Here is a 20,978-nt window from a genome sequence, read left to right as displayed (position 1 = left end):
TCGACCTGAATTGGTGTCTTTTGAAATTTTGGGATCTCTACGTAAACTCCCAAATAAAACCCTGGTGGGTTTTCTCAGCAACATAACAAGAAGTGTTGAAGGTGGACCACCATTAGTGAAAGGTTACAGGAAGGAGCCATGACTGTAAACAGGAAGTGGTTTGACCCGGTTCAGCTGAAAGTAATCACCCGTGTTCAGGTACTGGCTCATATTAGATTTACTATTATATTTCTAACTTGAAACCAATGAACCTGCTTCCAAAATCATAATTTAATTGTATTTTTCCAAAACTAAAAAATGAATATTTACCGAACTAAATATTGTTTTTATCTGTCCAAACACAAAGAATGTGGCTAAACACACTTATCATAATGTGAATAATACTCAAATCCTGACATTGTAACAGAATTAAACAGTTTTGGGCCACAAATCGATATATTACCAAACTAACTAAACATATCATCTAAACAGAGTTTTTTGCTCTTGACAGATTTGTTCTCTGAGGTTTCTGTCGTGTCGCTCGGCTCTGAATGTGAAACAGTCTTTGGATCAAAAGCGTAACAAAAATGTGGATATTTTCACTCCAGAGACTCACAAACCAAAAGTGCAACCTTAGAAGTGTTTATTTTGTAAAATTATTTTATAAAACAGAACAAATCCATTTACAGCCAACGCACATTTTTCAAATATAAACACAAACAGAACAATTTTACTACAGAAAAATATAACACTGGTCCCTGTCAGACATGTTTAAAGGCATCACAGTGACACTTCTGGGAAAATCCTGGTTTTAATTTGTCGTTATATATGACTGCTGAGAAAATGCCCCTTTGATTTCATCCCAAAGTCTTGGGTGTTTCGTTTTTTTTGTTTTGTTTTTTTTCTTCTTCAGATAATTATTACCAAAAGCCTCAGAGTTATTGCACGACTCCAAAAAAAAAACGCCTGTCTCTCTGATGTTCTTTATGTGTCACAATAAATTAAAATGGAAACAAGACTGTGTTTGGTGTCAACACAAAAGAATGTCAAATGCAGATGTAAGAAGTATTTTTTTTTTTTTTTTTATACTTTGCTTGAACTGCTGCTTGTGGCTCCGTCCTCCAGAGGAAATGTTCGGAAAAATCTACTGTTTCTCTGTTTTTTAACCAGCGGCAGCCACAATGAACAGTGTGGTAAATATAAATTGTTTCACTGTACGAGATCCTCGATTTTTCTTCTACTGTTTCATGTCCAAAAAAACGTATTGTCTGTCGGACTAATGCGGAACAGATGCCGGATAAAAATCCTTGAAGAGAGAGAGACTTCTGTTTTTTTGCCCCCGCTGTATACAATAATATTACAGGATAAATGCTACATAAACACACAGAGAGACCTCTACAGTGGCTCCAACTGTTGATTTTCTCAGCACAAACAAAACCACAAGTTCTCATTTTAATTTCCAGTCATTTAGGTGAATAACATCGGTGTGGGAGGGAAAGTTTTACCGTTCGCTGGTGTCACTGGGAGAGCAAACCGTAACATGTAACCCCAATAAACCCCTGAAGACCCACTGAGATCTGAGGAAGACCTTTACAATTATAGACTTCCTTTTGAAGGCGAGTTTATAATACACAACATTGTGGCGGAGCAGAAAGAAGAGACGAGTGGAAACCCCACTGCTTTTATATTCAAATCATCTTTAAAGGAACAGTTCAACATTTTTTGGAAAATTTGCGCATTTACTTTCTTGCTCGGAGAAAACAGGGGCAATCTGCCTTCAAACAAATAAGCCTTTTCCCATAAATGTCATACTTAAAACAGAGCCTATAAAACAAAATAAACACAGTCCTTTCTGTACAAAACATGTTTTAAAATCATGGACGTTTGACTTATGATAAGTAGTGTTTCTTCTATACAGCTAAGACGTTAAACCCAGTGCAAAGAGAACATTTCATAGTCTCAGTTTCTCCTTCACATACTGCCAAGAAGGCATAGCATCTTTATATATACAGTAAACATCAAATCAATGTTTCAAAATATCATAAAACCCCAGCACATTAACCATTATCCCTCAGTTCCCGTAATAATTGCTATGAACTTATAAATGGAGCCGTTTGTAGTTGCAGAGGTCAAACTGCTCACCAATATCTGGGAGTGTAACGTTGCTTTGCGTGATGAAATTCAAGTATAAAATGACGCTGTTGATGTTTTCAGGATCAACCACAAAGGAATTGATACACAGAACCCAATTTTCTGTTATTTGTCAGACTAAATTACACTTTTTGAACTTTGAAAAAGAACATTTTGTTTAAACAAGTGATATCCCGATGAACCAGAGAGGCTTACTGGTTGAAAGAAAGATCTTTTCGAATCACGATCTTGCCAAAGAAGCAAAGCAACTTCGAAACTTGCAGAGTTTGGCATGGAGTTTGACATGAGGCTCTCATGGACTGAGACTGAGAGAGAGAGCGAGAGGGAACGGCATGTATCACGGTCAGAAAAGAACCCGACCCGGCTTGTAAAACATCCTGATAGTTTGTGGGAGACATCAGTGGTCTGCTCTGGGTCTGTGGCCAAGGCTTTTCCCGGCATCACTGCGGAGAAGATATGTGGAGGCTGGATCGAAGCCTCTCCCATCGAGTCTTTTTTCTCACTGTCCATCTCCTGACTTTGTCCTTCTTTTGTTCCCATTAAACAAATGAGATGAATTATCTAAACTTAATGAAGTTCAGTGAGATGAATACGTGTCTGGTCCTGAGATGAAATGTCAAAAAAAAGAAAAAAAAAAAAAAGAGATCTTGAGATTCAGATTTGTTGTAGTTTTCCGAGTACACACAGTGCAATTGAAGAAATAGTTTTGCTAGCATAAAAAATTCCTATAGTTCGTCACCAGAGGGGTCAGAGTGCAGAAAAACTAAACCCGTGGCACCTCATTTAAGAAAAAGTATTTGTTACTATCCTACTTCCTTCAGACTGTGCAGCCACCAGAACAATCCCACATCATAAATGTATCCAGTTATTGATAAAGACCCCCTGATTTATTAGCATTACACGTGCTAACACAGAGACCTATGGTGCATTTCATTTACCTCGGAAGTTGGAAATCAGAGCACAAAATGACGTCATGGGTCTGGTCCGGTTAGCCATTGCTAGCAATACCAATTGATAACAAACACTGAAGCAACATGTCCACAGATAAGCTGGACAACATTTGACAAAAATGCTAGTAAACAGTTTTCAAAGCTGTTGCTGCACACAACAGCCACCTTGGACTTTGAGGTCAGGATCGTTGAGGTGCGCCCGACTTTCCAAGACACAAATTCCAACTTCCCAGTTCAAATGAAATGCACCATCAGCACACCTTGATAAACAACTGAAAACACAATGCTATGCTAAGGTGCGACCCAGCTGCCCTTTTGCCTTTATCTCCCTCGAGCTTTGGTTACTATTCATTTGGATCAAAAGACAATATCTTGAATAAAAGGCATCAAGCTCAGAGTGACACCAACAACAGAAATGGTGAGTTTATTCTCCTTAAGTTAGCGAACACCATAAGCTAATATCATCTGCTATGCTAGCGTAGTGATTGACAGTAGCTAAATTTTGCAGTCGCTCAGCAGAAATCATGACTTGCTGTTCGAACTCCTGCCAACAAAAGGTGCTAAGAGCTACTAATCAATGCATATCCTACAAGTTACCCATGCTAATGTCCCAAATCTAAACTAGCCACACTAGCCTGTAGCTTTCTGTAGCTATCTGAAAATAAGGAATTAGCATTTATATATTTATTTAGGTGCTTTCTTTGTCAGTAATTCTTCTACAGGTTGGCACATTTTTCCAACGACTGTGGGTTTTTTTGGCTCTGCTCAGCTCTGGCTCCAGTCAGCATTTCTACAATGAAAACCACTCATCAGCATCTTTCTTTTTTAGCATTTATAGAAAACCTTTTTTTGGAAACTAAATTTGGAATCATTGAAAGATAAGCAAACAAGGACAATAACTTGACTAAAAGTACAGCCTTTCTGATGTACTTCCTCCCTATCATGTGCTAACAATACTTCAATGGCACCAAACCAAACTGTGTTGTATGCAAGGAGGTAACTATGAGATGAGACTGTGGAGTATTTATCCAGTGATACAGGCGCTGTAGTAGACAGCGCTGCTGGCATCAGAGAGAGCAGATATAAGAGGGCTGCTGCCTTCATCGCAACCGCCAGCACTGTTCAAAATGCTACTGACATCCCTGTTAATAACACTGCTATTCATGCTGTTGCCTGCACTACTGCTACTGCGCCCACTCAGGACTTTCAGCCCACTCCCACAGCCCCCACCACGTCCGTACATCTCCTCTCGATTCCTTCCAACATTTACATACTGGTCGAATTCGTGCCTGTCCACCTCGGACCAAAACTCAGCAGAAGAAGAAGACCCCAGATGGCCGGAGGACTCTGGATTTGAGTGGTCTAAGGACAAAGTGGGAGGGAAGCCTGACTGGACGATGGAGGAGGAGGAGCAGGAAGATGGAGAAGTTTCAGGAGGAGGTGAAAGCTGCCCCAGGTGAGAGGGCATGTAATACGCAGCATTCGGGGCGCTGCTCCCGTACATCTGGCCGAAGTAGCCGACGGGAGCTGTGGCCTGATGTGGAGTTTGGTGGGATTTTATGGGCTCGGGGAGGCTGATGGAGGGCTGGGAGTAGGAAACGGGGGAAGAGGAGTCGGATAGAGGTGGTGGGCACTTCACAGGACTCCTCAAGGCGATGTGGTGACTTGTCGCGTGAGTGGGATTTAACCTGGAGTTGACTGAACTCGCCAGAACAGAAGTGACTGAGCTCATGCTCGAGGTCATATTTGACTCAACAGAACTCATTCTTGAGTCAACTCTAGAACTTCTACCAGGACTCAAACTGGGCCCGACACTCATTCCTGAGCTCTGACCGTATGTTGCTGCACCGTGTATAGAGTTGTGGTGACTGTGGTTGTTGTAATTATGGCTGTAATGCTGGTTGTGATGGTGTAGGTGGTGGTGGTACCCACTCCAACCTCCCATCCCTGCCTCCTCTTGCATATGTTGGGGGAAAAACACAGATTCCCCAGCTCCATCTTCCAGAATATCCAGAGGCGACATCTCCGGAGTGGGCAGGCCGTAGCTCTCCAACTCTGGGTGTCCTGGGGCCTGGAGGTCCCTGAAGTGCCCGAGAGAGGGCAGCAGGTGGTGAGAGTGATGGTGGTGCCCACCTGGATGTCCATAAGCACCTCCAGAGATGCCATCAGCACCCAAGGGATTGACACCATGTCCTAATCCAAGGCCTGATGCCCCACCTTGGGCTAAGCTGTGGAGCAGAAGCCCCGGCTCAACCCGCTTGAGTTTTTTGGTGGTCTTCTTGCGGCGAGGCCTGTACTTGTAGTTCGGGTGATCCTGGAGGTGCTGGACCCGGAGACGCTCTGCTTCCTCCACAAAAGGCCGCTTGTCTGGAGCACTCAAGGACTTCCAAGACTGACCTGAAAAAATCAAAATGGCCAAATAGTTAATATTATTTTTTCATAATTTTAAGACCTTCAGCAACAAAAGAAGGTACGCAAGAAAAGGATCGTCATCAAAATTAAAGTCAACATCACCCTCATCACACAGTAGAGTCTAAGGCTGCAACTAACAATTATTAGTATTATTTTTTACTATCGATCAATCGTAATGTAATTTCTTGTTATGTCCAAACAAAATTAGTCAATTTACTGTCAAAGAAGCCAAAAAAACCCAACATTTTGCTGAGAATTAACTTCAAGAAAGATTGATTAACTAAATCAATCGATCAATCAGTCGTTGGTGTTTGTTGGTAATATCAGTGTACATATTTAAGATGCTGCTGATGTTTCAGAACAGTCCGTTGCTCCAAACAAATCAAACTGCAGTGATGAAAAATACTGAAACAAACTCACAACAGAAGCAAAATGTGACAGCATCGCCACCTGAGCTCGAGGAAAGATGTGTCTACATGTCTGTGTGTCGTTCAAAGCACTCAAGTAAACCTGGTTCATAATTCAGCTTCTATTACAGTCTACAAATCTTAATTTTGTGGGTTTTTCTTAATGTCATCTGGTCTCAAAGCTGCTCAGACACATTAACTGCTGTGAATTCATTAAATACTAGCAATTAATGATTTCTGAGCTGTCCACTGAAAACTTTCTTTCTATCTTTTGACACACGAAGTCCAGTCTTTTAAACACTTCACTGAAAAATGATGCCGTTTGATGTTTACGTAAATAAAAGTGAATTTAAAGAAAATAAACATCTGACCTTTTTGCATCAGATCATTGCAACAGTAACAATGCACTGTCAGCGTTCAGCCCTGACTCTGATTGGTTACATCTGTTTAAATAAAACGACTAAATGTAAATAAATCTCACTGAAAACTCCAACCAAAATGTTTTATATCAAACCATCAACCCCCTGCACAGTTAAGAGGTGGTCGGATAAAGTTTGTAGAGAACAGCGGTTGTGGTCGCTTTGTATTCATGTTGGTGACGGTGTATTTTTAACAAAACGACAGAGTTAAAACATACTGAGCACATGTGACGGGTGGAGAAGTGAAGTTTCTCTGGACACAAACACTGAAGAGACAACAAACTTTATGCTTCTTTCAAGTGTCGCTCTGATTCCATCGCTTCAATGTGAAGATCTGAGCGTGAAATATTACTTTAATTGATCTTTTCTGCAAGATGATTTTCATCAGCTAACATGTGAGACTGCACGGCTGTTCTTAAATTTATTACAAACGTCAGTTTACTGCTTTCATAATCACGAGTGAAGTTGTTAATAAGTAAAACTCCTCCAGCTGTTTGTCTCTGACGGGGCGAACACATGGGCCTAATGATTATAGTTCACACTGTACCTATAAATAATATGGGACTGCAAATGTATTGATTTTAAAACGATGGATGGCGTAATGTGCATATACAGGTAACACTTATTAATAAATGGCAAATTAAAGTTGATTAATACTTTGGTTAATAGTTATTTAACTGTTAACAATGAAATGCTTCACAAATCATTTGAGCAAAGTTGCAGCTGATGTTAACACAGCGTTATAATTGTGTCACAAACAGTTTATAAGGATTTCATTTGTTAACAGTTAAATAACTATTAGCTGAAGTTTAATACATTTACTATTTATTAATGACGGTTGTTATAAAATCTTACTTACTCATATACATATAGTTACGTCTGTGTGTGATACAAACTACAGTGTCCTCATGGTTCATATTAGTACTTTTGGTGTACGACAGTGACACAGACGGGTGGGGTTTGTGACTGAGCGACACTGGTGAGAGAAAAGTTGCTCAAATATTTAGCTACAACACCTGAAAGTCAAATTACAAAGCTTTTGTTTGATACATTGGTTCAGACAATCAAAAACTGTTCAGGGCCCCGTTTCCAAGAACCGTCTTCAGACTATCTGAGCAAACAAACCACAGACTCAGAGCGAAAGATCATCAGAGCCTGAAGATGCTTTTAGAAAACAGGGTCCTGATGTGGGAGAATTCACTCTAAAATAAAATAATGACTGAACTTTGATTCTTTTGAAAAGCTACTTGGATTTCATGATTCTGGTTTCACTAGAAAGTTTTTAAGCCCCACAGTCAGACTTCCCTTAATTGCTTAATGTGTTCCTGTCTTACCGAGCATCTTGCTGAGCACAGCGTTGTGCAGGTCGGGGTTCTGCAGGGCCAGTCGCTTCCTCTCATCTTTAGCCCACACCATGAAGGCGTTCATGGGCCTGCGGATCCTCTGCTCGCCCCCCGCGGCCTTCCCATCGCCTGCGCCCGCGGACGCACCTCCCGCCTGGGTCAAGTCTGGACTCTGTCCCCCCGAACTGGGCGTGAGAGAAATCCTCGCCTCTGCTCTCCTCATGCTCCCGCTTCCGAGGCCGTCGGGAGAACTGCAATCCCCGGAGAGGCTCTGCTCGAAGCCCATCTCAGAATCAGAGGCTGGGCTCGGGGTCCTGGACGCCCAGGGGCCCCCGAGAGACACCCGGCTGGCATGCAGAAGAGTCTCTCTGGACAAGCTGGGCTCCGTTAAATTCATTCCAGAACCGGGCTTGGATTCAACTTTTCTTTTCTTTTCTTTTTTTAGTCCGAGTGAAATCCTGCAAACGTCTGTGTCAGTTTGTTGGGTTGCAAAGTTCTGGAAAAAATGTGTAACTCGAAATGTTTCAGATGACAAAGAGAAAGATCAGAAGAGGAATTTGATGGATTTGGAGCACAAATCCCAAAGCAAAGCATCGAGCTGTGAGAGGAGGGGGGAAGACGAGAGAAAAGAGAAAACAAACAAGTTGTGGTGCAGGATATTCCCCCTGAAAGTGATCCACAATGACTCTGCCTCTTTCTTTTCTTCACTCGCTTTGCTTTCTTTTTTTTTCTTCTCTCTCTCTCAAAAGACAACAGTTCTTGTTTGGAGTGTGTGGTGCAGCGGTTTGTCCAAAGCTCGATTCCCCCGCCGTCACTCAGGCCCGTCCGACTCACTGTCTCTCTCCGTCTGTCTGCCTTGTTTGAAAGTTTTGAAACTTGTGGCCAGATTTAACCGACCCACGCTGAGTATATATACCCCGCCCTGACCAATCATATAAATATATAGCCGGGGATTTAACCAATGAGACGCCAGGCGGGCGCGAGGGGAAGGGACGAGTGTGTGTGGGAGACAGAGCAAAGGAGGGAGGTGGTGGTGGGGGGGAGGCAGGTCCAAGCTTTGCCTCCCCCTCTTTCCTCCTCCACGACCGCCACCCTTTCCTCCCCCCGTGAAGCTTCACGCACACACGCACACACACACACACACACACACACACACACACACACACACACACACACCCTGTCCGCCTGTACAGGGAGATGTAATCAGAGAGGTTCCATTGTTTCTACCCAACTGAGAATGGAGCTTCTCACACACAAATACACACACTCAAGACACACATGCATGCAAACTCTAGCACACACACACACACACACACACACACACACACATGTAAATGCACAGATACATACTCTAACACACATGCATGAAACAAACACATCAAAATGAAAACCAAGTCGACACATGTGTAATTAAGTCGACACACAAATGACAGACAAAACATGGATATACACACATATAGTGTGTGTCTCTAATGTATATGTGTGTATATGCATTAGTGTGTGTGTGCGCATGTGTGTGTGTGTGTGTGTGTATTTGAGGGCAGGACAGCGGTAACACAGTCGACCGCAGTCCCAACCGAGGCGATTAGTGGCCGAGCTTAACAACAACTCAGTGAGAGAGAGAGAGAGCTGGATAGGAGGTGGGAGGAGGTGGTGGTGGTGCTGCTGCTGACAGGGTTTCAGGCATTCTGTACCCCACCAGTAAAGTTCGAGGTTTGGTTGATGCAGCAGCAGCAGCCAGTTCCTCGTACAAGACACTGAACTGAACTAAAGAAAATGGACTCTGAAGTGTGAATCATGAGCCAGGAGCTGAGTGTAGTGATTCAATGGGTGATTAATATTAAATTATATTGATTTAATATTAAAGTTAAATTAGTTGTGGAGCCAAAACGCCAAATATTCAGAAGGAGAATTTCACTGTGGAGGGAACAGATTTGACTCTTGTTCTGTCGGTCAGCTCAAAATACATTACTCATTGATACATTATTTTAAACATAGGAACATTTTCCGTGCATCAGTTAACCCGAGCAGCGTGCGATCACACACTACAGTCTGTAATGGATAAACATGAAAGGACGCATGTTTGCACCTGAGCTGAAATGTTTCCTTCTGAGCGTCACGGTGAAATAATCCGTCAGTTACCTCGTCAAAGTCACGTGGTGTCGTGTGCTGCTCAGTGAATCTTAAATCATGAGATCCAGACACAGAACAGTGTTGCATTCATGAGCTACTTTCAGATGTGGTGAAATGAATCCCAGAAGATGCACAATAACCAAATATTCACATGATAAAACTGTTTTGGGGGGATTTTGACAGCTCATTGGATTAAATCAATGTCGGTGTTGTAAGACTTTATTATACCTTCGTGTAATTTAAAGCTCGGCTAATAATACAGATGCAGATTCTTGAGTTCTTGAACGCAGCTACTGTCCACAAAGTGAAAATAAAAAACTGTTGCTTTAAAGTCAGAAGTAGTTTTTAAACTCATCCGTCACCTAAACGACCTCTTCAGATGAATATTATATGTGGTGTGTCTGTCTGTCTGCCAAGGACATGCCCCCCCCACCCCCTCCCTCCACCACAATATAATGACCCCCTGCACACACACACACACACACACACACACGCACACACACACACACACACACACACACACTTACAGTACTTTCGTCCCCCACGCCCAGCTCCAGGGGAGACTGCAGCGGCGTCTCCGAGCCTCCTGCTCGACCAACCAGGAACTACTCCCACTTACCACTGCTGTCCCAGGCTGCCTGCGTGTGTGTGTGTGTGTGTGTGTGTGTGTGTGTGTGTGTGTGTGTGTGTGTGTGTGTTCAGATACTGCATCTGCTGCATTTTTATGTCTGTAGGTTTTTATAGTGTGTGATTATAGTAACTGTGTTGAGGTGAAACAATACACATTTATGTTTAGTCGAGCGGAAACACAACTGAGAACTCAAGCTCTGACTCTTTGCTTCTGTTTGAGCTGATATGAATCTATTAATACATATTACATCATCTAATTATAGAAGTGACTATATAGAAAGTTGTGTCACAACTGTGGACATTAGAAATGGGTCTTTAATACGTTAGAAAATGATATCATAGCTTGACTTTATTAATTCGTTCAACAGAGTTTTTTGCCCTCCTTTAAATATTTAAGACAAATATTCAAAAATAGCAAATAGCAACTGAGTCTGAAGATGAGTTTTTTAAAGGTAAATGGATGAAACATGGCATCAAACCAGCAATAAGTAAACATGTGAATACCACAATAAAGGGCGTAAGACTGGTTTACCTTCGATATCTACACTCACTCAGATGTGATCATTGCAGGTACAGGAGTAATTACTTGTGGACATTTTTTCTTTCCGTCAGTGAGATGAGAAGATTGATACCACATCTGTGACATTTGTGGTTTTAGAGGAACTTCCTTTTTCTTGGTGGAAAAGAAAAAAAAGGGTTGTACGACACAAAAACTAACATCTGTGCTCCCCGACTCAATCTGGCAACCTGCACCGTCGCCATCTGCCCAGCATGGAAGGATACACTGCAGTTTTTAAGTGGTAGTTCCAGCTTGAAGTTCCCCCCCTCCAAAAAATGTTCACTGTGTCTGTTTCTGTGTGAAAAACAATACAATACATATTTTAATTAGTGACCTATAGCGGTGCATTTCAGGAGGCTCTTTTCCCCTAGCTCCTTTTTACTTTATTCTAAGCCATCGCTGCGTGGATATAAATGAAACTGGTTCATCGTAGGTGGCGCCAATTCTCCAGTCGTGAAGCCATTGCAGGAGAAGAGAGTGCAACAAGAGGATGAAGTTGAAATAACTTTAAAAAACAAAGCAGAAAATAAGTTGGAACTTTTTTTGAGAAATTTGGAGATAGTTTTTTTTTTATTTAATATTTTTTTGCCATTTCCTTCAAATGCACATGAATACATGTTAATGGAAACATGGCTTATGTTTATGTCGATCCATCCAGTGGTCACTGAGATAAAGCCACACAAAAGTAGCAGCCTCCCTTTTTTTGAATTCATATATTATTTATTACTATTAATCAATTCACTTATTTGCTTTCACACACGATAACGTAATCAGAGGCGGAGGAAATAATGGGGTCAGCAGAGGAAACACCACATCGCCGCCCGGCACCCAGCAATCTTCAGCTCCATCTCTAATCTGTTAGGTCCTTTTATCAGCTCATTATTACTTAATATCAAGTCCACAGATGCTTCTATAACTAAACAAGGAGGCATTTGTGTGTGTGTGTGTGTGTGTGTGTGTGTGTGTGTGTGTGAGAGAGAGAGAGAGAGAGAGAGAGAGAGACAGTGTCGTGGCACCACACCTTTGCCACAAAGGAAATTTGGCAGAGACTCCAGACTTTGTGGCGAGAAAGAAAAGAGAGACAGAGAGAGAGAAAGAAGGAGGGACGACATGGAACGGGGGACATTTTTCCTCCCTGGTCCTGATAACACACACACACACACACACACACACACACGCAAACACGCACACTCCGCACAATCACACACAAACACAAACAAACACGCACCCACATTCTGGACGAGAAAACCAAGACACAATGGCATCGTAATGGGTGTGTTTACTAGTGTGTGTATGTGTGTGTGTTTATGTGTGGGAGAGGTCATGTTCACACACCGTTCTATTTTCGAATGCGCTGAAGGAGGGAAGTGTGTGTGATGATGGATGGGAGACACACACACATACACACCGTTAACTCGGGTCGCTGCGGGAATCCCCCACCTCTATCGCCAACAGACACACGCACGCACGCACAAACACACACTTGCATAATGGACAAACACAAAAGAAACATCGGACACACAGAAGCACATAAAAACCAAACACTCATCATTTGTATGACCTTTGACCTGTAAAAATGGGACACTGAAACCCTTCTTGAGCCCTCAGGAGCAACAAAATCCGTGTAAGCTCCTGTGCACTGCTTCTGCAACGACCACTGAAACTTTGAGGTACAGGATAGTTTAACTGAACACGTCTGAAATACGTGCTTGTTTGCAGTCTACATGAATGTATCAGTATTTAAAGTCACCACCAGTGATGCTAAGCTAAGGAAATAATAGTAAATAATAAAAAGTAAATATGGCCGTCCCAATTGAATAATGGTAATTGCATGTTTACCATTTTCAACATCTTTAGATTTACCATGTTTGCATGCTAACATTAGCTAATTAGCACTGAACACAAAACAGAGGTGAGTCGGTTCAGATATGCGTTACATTTTGCAGGTGTTTCTTTGCAGTTGTTTGTTTGTCAATATGTCATGGTAGCCTATGGTTAGTTTGCGTTCCGTTTGTGACCAAGAGTCAGGAGTGATTTGTTTGTAAGTTATGTTGGGTAAGTAACTGAACCGACATAAATGACGTATCTCACCTTATGTAAGTGACGAGACTGAACATAGTTATTTTAACCCAAGGTGTGATAGTTCCCTGTACCTAACCAAGTCGTTTTGAAGCGTAAACCCAACAGAAATGGAGAGAGAAATGCTTTATTTTGAAAGGCCAACAGGACGTTGCATATAATGTATTATTGCTTACCAATAGGCCATGGAGCCAAGTCGTGCAAAACTGATGATGGACAGGTAGGTAGAGCATCACAGTTTGAAGCTTAAGGCCATTGACCAAGCTGCCGTATTCGACAGGTTGTGAGTGAGGACGTGTTGGTCATGTCACTTTTCAGCTTTGTCGCTGAAACATGTTTAGGATATTGACAGAAAAACATTCATCGGCATTAGAAAATGAAACAGAACGTGGAGAGGTGGACTCCATGTGTACGTCATTGATGCTTGGTGCTCAAACATAGTCAAAGTTGATGGACAGGGTTTCCTAGATGTCAAACTTTTATTTTGAAGTTACTGACATTATTTTCACCATCCTGTTGCTGCTTTTGCAGGAGCAAATAAAAATGCACAACAGAATTTCTTCCTGGGTGTACATGTGTTTATGTTGTATGTTTATAAGCTAAATGACTGTATAGATGTTCTATGTTCATGGATGAGTTGCTAAGTTTCATTTTGTTATGCAACCCTGTGTTGTATTATACGCGGAAAATAAAGGAAAATTACCAAAGTCAGAAAGATTAATCCTCTTGGGGCCATAAACATCTGCAAAACACTTATATTTTAATCCAGGTTTTATGGGGTGAGGTGTTGAGGTCTGGACCAAAGTGGTGGACCAACACTGCCGTGCTGCACAAAATTGTCCTGGAATCGAAGTATAAGTGTAAAAATGATCGTAATTAAGACACTTGTGTTGCAGTCTACAAAAGAGATGCTACAATGACATGAAACACGCAGAATTAGGTGTGAACCGCTGCATAAAGTTTATTTTTAGAGCTCTGATTATTTCTCTTTCCAGTTCAATTCTGCACCCTGCTGACACTGCATGAATAAACCTTCTTCTTATATTCTTATAAGATGTAATTATGCTTTATTCTGTTCAAGTCTCTGGCATGCTGAGTGGGCTCCAGGAGGAGTTTCACGATCCCATGAAACTCATTCGAAACCCACTGTACTATTCAAAAGATGCCGCTCGTTGGAAAAAAACAAGTTTGTTTTTCTGAATTCTGCTTGTGTTAGCTGTCTGAACGGTCATTTATGTGTTTATGTGTGATGTTTTATGATCCAAAAATAGAGGGGCGTGATTGAGAAGAACCATTTTTTCCCTTAATTTCTCCTTGAACTGGAGGTTTACACAAACCTTTACGGTTTCAGGGTCCTGGAGTGGATGAAAGTCGCTCCACACTCTGATGGAATAATTTCATAAATGTGGACAAAATGGTGAAAATGAGGTTGTTTATCCAAAACTGCTGTCAAGGGTGATAAACAACTTAATTATCCGCCTTTTGGAGACACAGCGGCATGAAGAAAACTTCACTCCTTGTTTGAAATCTGTCGCTCAGATGGTCCAAGGCGGCAGCAAATACTGATTATGGTCGGTGGAGAGGTTTTACTCTCTTACTTATTGTGTTGATGATGTTGTAACAATTTAACTGTCGTGTCCGTCAGATTCACATTTTGACAGAATATTTACCTCCTGGTCACGCACATTTAATTTAAGTAATTTATGTCGACACACAGTTTTTAATAGAACAACTTGACGCAGATGCTTTCATACCGATCACTCAGGGTCACATGACTGATCAGTCAGCTTCATTGTTCGTTACAAGATGGCGCGATGTGTCTTTGACCTGACTCACTCAGTACAACAATCTGAGTACAATAAGATAAATATGAATAAGTAAATGTTTAATGTCCAGTTTGTAAGATAATTGATTATTGAGTCTCATTCCGCACTCGTCAAATACTGATACAATGATACATCTCTGCAACACCATACGTAGACGTTTGTTTTCTTTGTCATCTGTCTTTATACATCTATGTAAATCAGTTTAATATGAATGTTGTTGCCTTGCTCGTGGCAGGAAAATACTTTGCTTGTTTCTTCCCACATTATTTGAGACCTGTCGGGTATTTGAGTAGCAGAGAAATAACCGTACACTGGTTTGTCGAGTGTGTCCGTCCTTGGCAAGAAAGACATCGAACTCATTTCTACCTGCCCCGACAGCTCGCTTTTCTAACTTCATCTTAAACTGCGAGTAACCCTGAGACAGTCAGCATCCGGTTGCACTGTCAGCTATCTGTCTGTCTCTAACCCGTCTATTCATAGCCCCGCAGCACAGCTTATCATTTCTTTATCCTGTAATTAATGCACTGCAGCACCGCAGGACAATATACGACCTTTCCCACTGAACACAAGGCCTCTGTTCTCGAGTCGAACACTTGTTTTTGTCTCTCATCTCTTGTGTCCTGTTGTTCACTCCTTCTCTCCTCGCCCCTGTCATTTTCTCTCTTTCTTTCAGTGACTCTCACGCTAGTTATTCTCACACAAACAGAAATATTCACATCTTTTAGTTTGTATCTCTTTAATTTTTTTTGTTTTTCAGATCTTAAATCTCCGTATTCCTTTCCACTCATCTTCCTCTCATCTCTCTCTGAGTTCCAGTATAATTTTCTTTCTTTTTCACATTTCAGTCTCAGGAAATCTGGAAACCCCCCGGATTTTTCTCGGAGTCAGACGTGCTCACACCGACATAACTGGAAGGTAGCGGAAAAGGGTCGGGAGATAAAGCAGAGATGCATTATGGGAAAGTGACCTGTGGGCCATGTGATGTTGCGAGCAGGATGGTGTGATTCACATTTTATGACGAGCAGATCAGTGACTCAGTGTTAGCGGTGTGACCTTACAGATAGAAAGTCCTGGTTCGGATGTTGGGCCGGGTCCTTTTTTGCACTCGCAGGGTTTAAAAACATGTGTTTGTATTAAAAGTGACAAATCTACTCAATCAGAAATATAAATTGTGTGATGACAGTGAAAATTATAAAGTACCACTACAGTATATTAAAAAAAATGATTTAAGGTAACTGTCTTAAATACAGTTTTAGGGGAATTGAGTCAAACTCAGACTCTTAAATTTTGCCACCTATCAGAGAATTTGCTTCTCGTCTTTAGAAAAACTTGAATCTTTGATTTTATAAACTATTTTCTTTACACAAATGTTTGAGAATAATGATTAATAATTTGCAATTGCTACTAAATTTGCACCCAATTAATGACCATGATCATGTTTCACAGCTCACGATGAACATTTTTTAATTTTTCTTCTAAACTTTCTTAAGGAAGGAAAGTAAACAATCTCAACAAAAGATTTCTGGTCAGCAAAGTTTGAACTTGACTCAAAACTCAAACATTTATTGAAGACAGTTACCTTGAAATAAAGTGTTTTCTGAACTGCCTTTACAGTTCACAAAAAACACAAACTAAATAAATAATGATCCCTCAGAAATCTATATATCAGGTTCTGTCGTGGTTTGTGTTATTTGGTTTGTTGATATCCTCTTTTATTTTGTAGTTCATATCCTCATGTGTCACGTTTCACTTTTCTGTTTCCTCCCTTTGTCTGTTTTCCCTCCACACCTGCACTGCATCTCCTTCGTTAGCCCCTCTTCCTAGTTTTTTTCCACTCATTACCCTCACCTGTGTTTCTTTCCACCTGCGCCTCATCCCTTCGTAAGTTAAGTTTGTATTGAAGCCCAGTCTTCAGTTCAGTCTTTGTCGAGTCATCGGTTGTGTTTGCCTTTTCTAGTATAGAAAGTAATATGTTTATGTGCAAACAAAGACCGCTAGCACCTAAAGCAACACTAATGTCTGGTGAAAATTTGCCAAAATGTTTTTTTTTTAACTTCATTACAGCATTGAATGTCCTTTCAGCATTTTGTTTTTTATTCCTTTCATCCCCCTCCCTTATCAATTAATATAAAGGTATTTGCTGTGCATTTGAAGCACCGCTCACAGGCCTATCAGAGACATATAGTGACGATGCAAGGTGGCTGTAATGGCCACAAAATTAAGACCATATAAGTCAACCATAAAGTTTGAAGGGTGGTGACCTGTTAAGAGTTTGAATAAAGTTCCCAACTTCAAGTATGACAGTTATACGACTTCCAAAAGGTTTTTCCTCGCATCCCTTTCCCATTACTCTCTCTGGGAATAAAAACCTTCCAGCGATCTTGCATATTTCACTGCCAAAGCCAAGGAATGCCATTCCTCCTGATTACAAGTGTATGTGGCGCCAAGAATGTGGTGGCAACAGGGAAAAAAAATAAATCTGTCAAATTGCGGGAGTTATATATAGGAAACGCCGGTGACATTTTAACATGTCGTCAAATGTTTGGCCGGAAAATAAAATACATATTATGGATCAACATACTTGCGTGTCGGTCATGGTGCCTGCTGACGGCCCTCCGAGACGTTATTATACATATGTTAAGGCGTCTTTGGAGATGTACAGACAGGAAGTGTTAGCTCACCCAAAGCTTTAAATTGCAAACCTCTGCAGAGCTGTTTAGTTATACGTTAGAAGTACTTCTGAAGGGTCGTTTTACTTCAGTAACCACATCAGCCACATAAGCCCCTGTCAAACTGTGCCACTCGGCCTAATAACAGGTTAAAGGTCAAAGAGTCATGATCCCTGCGCTGTCTGGGAAAATCTAACTCCCTAAAGAAGTAATTAACACTCTGCTTTTCTTAATAACCATTTAGAAGGATAAGTTATCTCAATGAAGCATGCAAGTGGTTATAATGTGGCAAAGATGGCATCCAATGGATATGTGGAATCTGAGTCTGGCTGCAAAAGAGACCCAAGAAACCATGTTTGATCATCCAGCTGTATATCTATACTGGCTTATTCATAACCATTCACACTGAAGGGCAATTTCCCTTATTGTTAGGGCCCAAGACCCAAGAGGAAGTTGGCCAATTTGAATTAAGTCCTCTTAGAACGCCTCATAGATAATTAATTGGATTGACTTCACATTGGGTCAGCGCACCGCAAACACCTTAACAATGAAAAGTTATTATATATTTGGTTATGGCAGGTCCGTGGCAGCGCAGCAAATTTAGAGGTTTCGCCATGAAGCGCAAACGTTGTTCAGTTCAATAAGGTAGCCCTCACACTACCTTTCACCTAGAAGCACGAAATTCACTAGAAATATTTATCATATCTAGATCTACAAAAAAGCCTCTTGGTGCCATGATTTAAACCCAACAGGAAGTTGGCCATTTTGAATCAGCTCTGTGCATTGTCCTCAACAAACCAATTAGCCAACAGTTTTTGCAGGGCTGGGGTGAAAAGAAAGTATTTATATATATTTCATACTTTTAAACATCATGAAAGACTTGGATATCAACTGGTTTTGGATAGGCACAACGTATAACAACGTCGAGAAGGAGAAAGTTAAGAAAACATCTTATTTTGATGCAGAAGAAGAGATAAAACTCCAGCCATTCCTCTTCTTCATAAGTTAAGATCAATGACATGTTAGGACAGGAAAAATGGGCAAAAACTATTTTGTGCATGTAAATGTAGTCAGTGCAATCCAATCATATCGAAAGGCAAAAGTGTTGATACCTTTTTCCAAAAAGTGACCAATGTAGATTTTCTCACAGCACCACACATCTGGCAGACTTCACTGTGAAGATTGATTTTGTAAAACTGATCAGGCGCAGCTTCTCTCAATCTACAGCCGGAGAGGTGAGGCAGCGGAGACTCTCGGTCGAAGCGTGCTGACATTTTTAGGATTCGCCCAGACTTTTAAAAACTTACCACCAAATATTTAGAGATTACAGTAGTCTCTGTCTGACTTAAAGGAAATGTTTAAAATTACAAAAACCACATGTGGTCTCTTTAATGTCTTCCCTTGAGACGCATGGTCACAGACTGGGGGCTCCTTGGGGAGTTCATCTCGGGATCGTGCTGGGAGGAGTTTTCCTGGGTTCAAATCATTTTGTCGCAGTCGGCTCATCACTGCTGACAAGTCGGCGACCACATATGACCACATCTGGTACCAAGTATTTAAACCAATATGGTATTTTTAACAGAGGTTAAAAAGATGTGTCTGTAAGTCGATAATGACTTCACGGCTGAGTGAATGAGGACTCAAACCAAAAGACGGTCTTGATCTGTGATGATGAGAAACTGAACCATCTTAAATATTCTGGGTGCCCACGATCACATCTCATGGCCTTTCTATGTATGCTTGATTTCTAATTATCTGGTGTGGCTACAGAGGAAACCATCTTGAAATAATGCCTGAATATTTCCAACCTGGAATAGCAATTTTCCCGTTCTTTCCATTCTGCTGACGTGGAATGAACACAGCTCACAATGTTTTAATTTACTTTTTAATTTGCTGCTGTCAGACAAGGTAAGAATATTTTCCAGCTACATCAAGCGACTTCTAGACACAGCCAGTGGTGGCTTAAATATTGATCCAGTATTGTAAATGACCATTGTGTCAGACTTTCCTGAAATATGCTTTAAATCACTCATATCTGAATCCATGATGGGTTTGATGAGGCAGGGAAAGCAAGTCAGCGACACTGGATGCAGTTAGCCAAGACTTCTTGGTCAATCAGCTGCTGAGCTGACCCTTTCTCTATCTTGATAATCCAGTTTGTCAGGTCCAAACGACTGAGACGAGCCACTCACTGTCTGCCGCCAACCGTTACTCGGCCAAACGCGCCCCCAAGGATGTCCATTCTCTTGGACTGAAGAGGAGCGATCTTATAACGAGAGTGAATGGTAATCAGGATATCAAGTTGGTCTAACATCTCCATCCACATCGAGTAGACAAAGCAACGGTAATATCAACAATGTTCCAAGTAATTTGCAACAATTACGATCGTGTGAAATAAAGGTATTACAGACACAACTCCGACACTAAAATAAGGGTCTGGTTGCTGTTGGCAGTTTCTCAGCACAAAAAACAAAAATACTTTGAGTGAAAACAGTCTAAAGTGACGGAGACGGCTCCAAGTTGCGTCTGGCGTTGACCGACTATACGTTAAACGCTAAATACACACATACTATACATGTAAATTACAGGCTCAACTCTTTCATTCCACGTTACTTTACGCCAAACTAGGTTGACTTCAAGATCATAATTGGGGTACGCTTTCTAGGAGGTAGTAAACTAAAGTATCAACACTTTTAGATTTTTAGACAGGATGGAAGTCTTAACGAACCACCCAGCATTTTCTGAACTATTTTCACACAGACTCTTTACAATTATGACTCAGACATGTTTGCCGTGGAATTCCTTCAAACCCGACTCTGCATTGTTGTGAGCCGCATGTTCTTGGCTTCAATCGCGTACATTCCTGCAGACCAGTACTCGCCACTGACCTTCCAGCAGAGCCCCTCTTTCTACTTTCAAGACTAGATATTCATATTTAAATTTTTGGAGAACAGAGGCTGACTTGAAATCAAAACAGGTCTGTTGTAATCTTGTTCTCAAAAGTTATAGTGTTTTGAGTAGCAGCATCCTGAAAACAGGTCTTCTGTGGCTCAGGGGTGGCGCCAACGTCTTGTTATCAGAAGATCGCTGGTTCGATTCCCCCGGTCTGCAGGTTGAAGTGTCCTTGGTCAAAATACTGAACCCCAAACTGCTCCTGATGCACCTTGCATGGCAGCCACTGCCATCAGTGTATGAATTACTGTAAGTCGCTTTGGACAAACGCATCTGCTAAATGTATATAATAAACAGGTAGCTAACAAGTTCTCAGAGAAAATTAAGTATTAATGGACAAATACAAAGAGGCAGATTCAACCTCGGCTATGCATAATGAGCTGACGACACATTCATGCTTTGCAAACAGCTCAATTTTAGCTGTTGGACTCTTTATTTAACACGTTGTCGAACGAACTTACCTAAACAC

General features: G+C 41.3%; 1 protein-coding gene across 1 annotated transcript; it reads right to left on the bottom strand.

The window, feature by feature from the left end:
- Positions 1–605: 605 nt before the first annotated feature.
- On the bottom strand, positions 606–8,520 carry sox18 (SRY-box transcription factor 18). The gene is made up of 2 exons (XM_084365766.1): positions 7,653–8,520; positions 606–5,477 (listed from the first exon to the last, which is right to left on the bottom strand). The coding sequence occupies exons 1-2, from the start codon at positions 8,056–8,058 to the stop codon at positions 4,105–4,107; spliced, it is 1,779 nt and encodes a 592-aa protein (XP_084221892.1). The 5' UTR covers positions 8,059–8,520; the 3' UTR covers positions 606–4,104.
- Positions 8,521–20,978: the final 12,458 nt, after the last annotated feature.

This window comes from Pagrus pagrus (genome assembly GCF_965226575.1).
Source record: "Pagrus pagrus genome assembly, chromosome: 11".
Lineage (NCBI taxonomy): Eukaryota > Metazoa > Chordata > Actinopteri > Spariformes > Sparidae > Pagrus > Pagrus pagrus.
The sequence above is the reverse complement of the archived record's forward strand: the minus strand, read 5'-3'. Positions and strand labels throughout refer to the sequence as shown.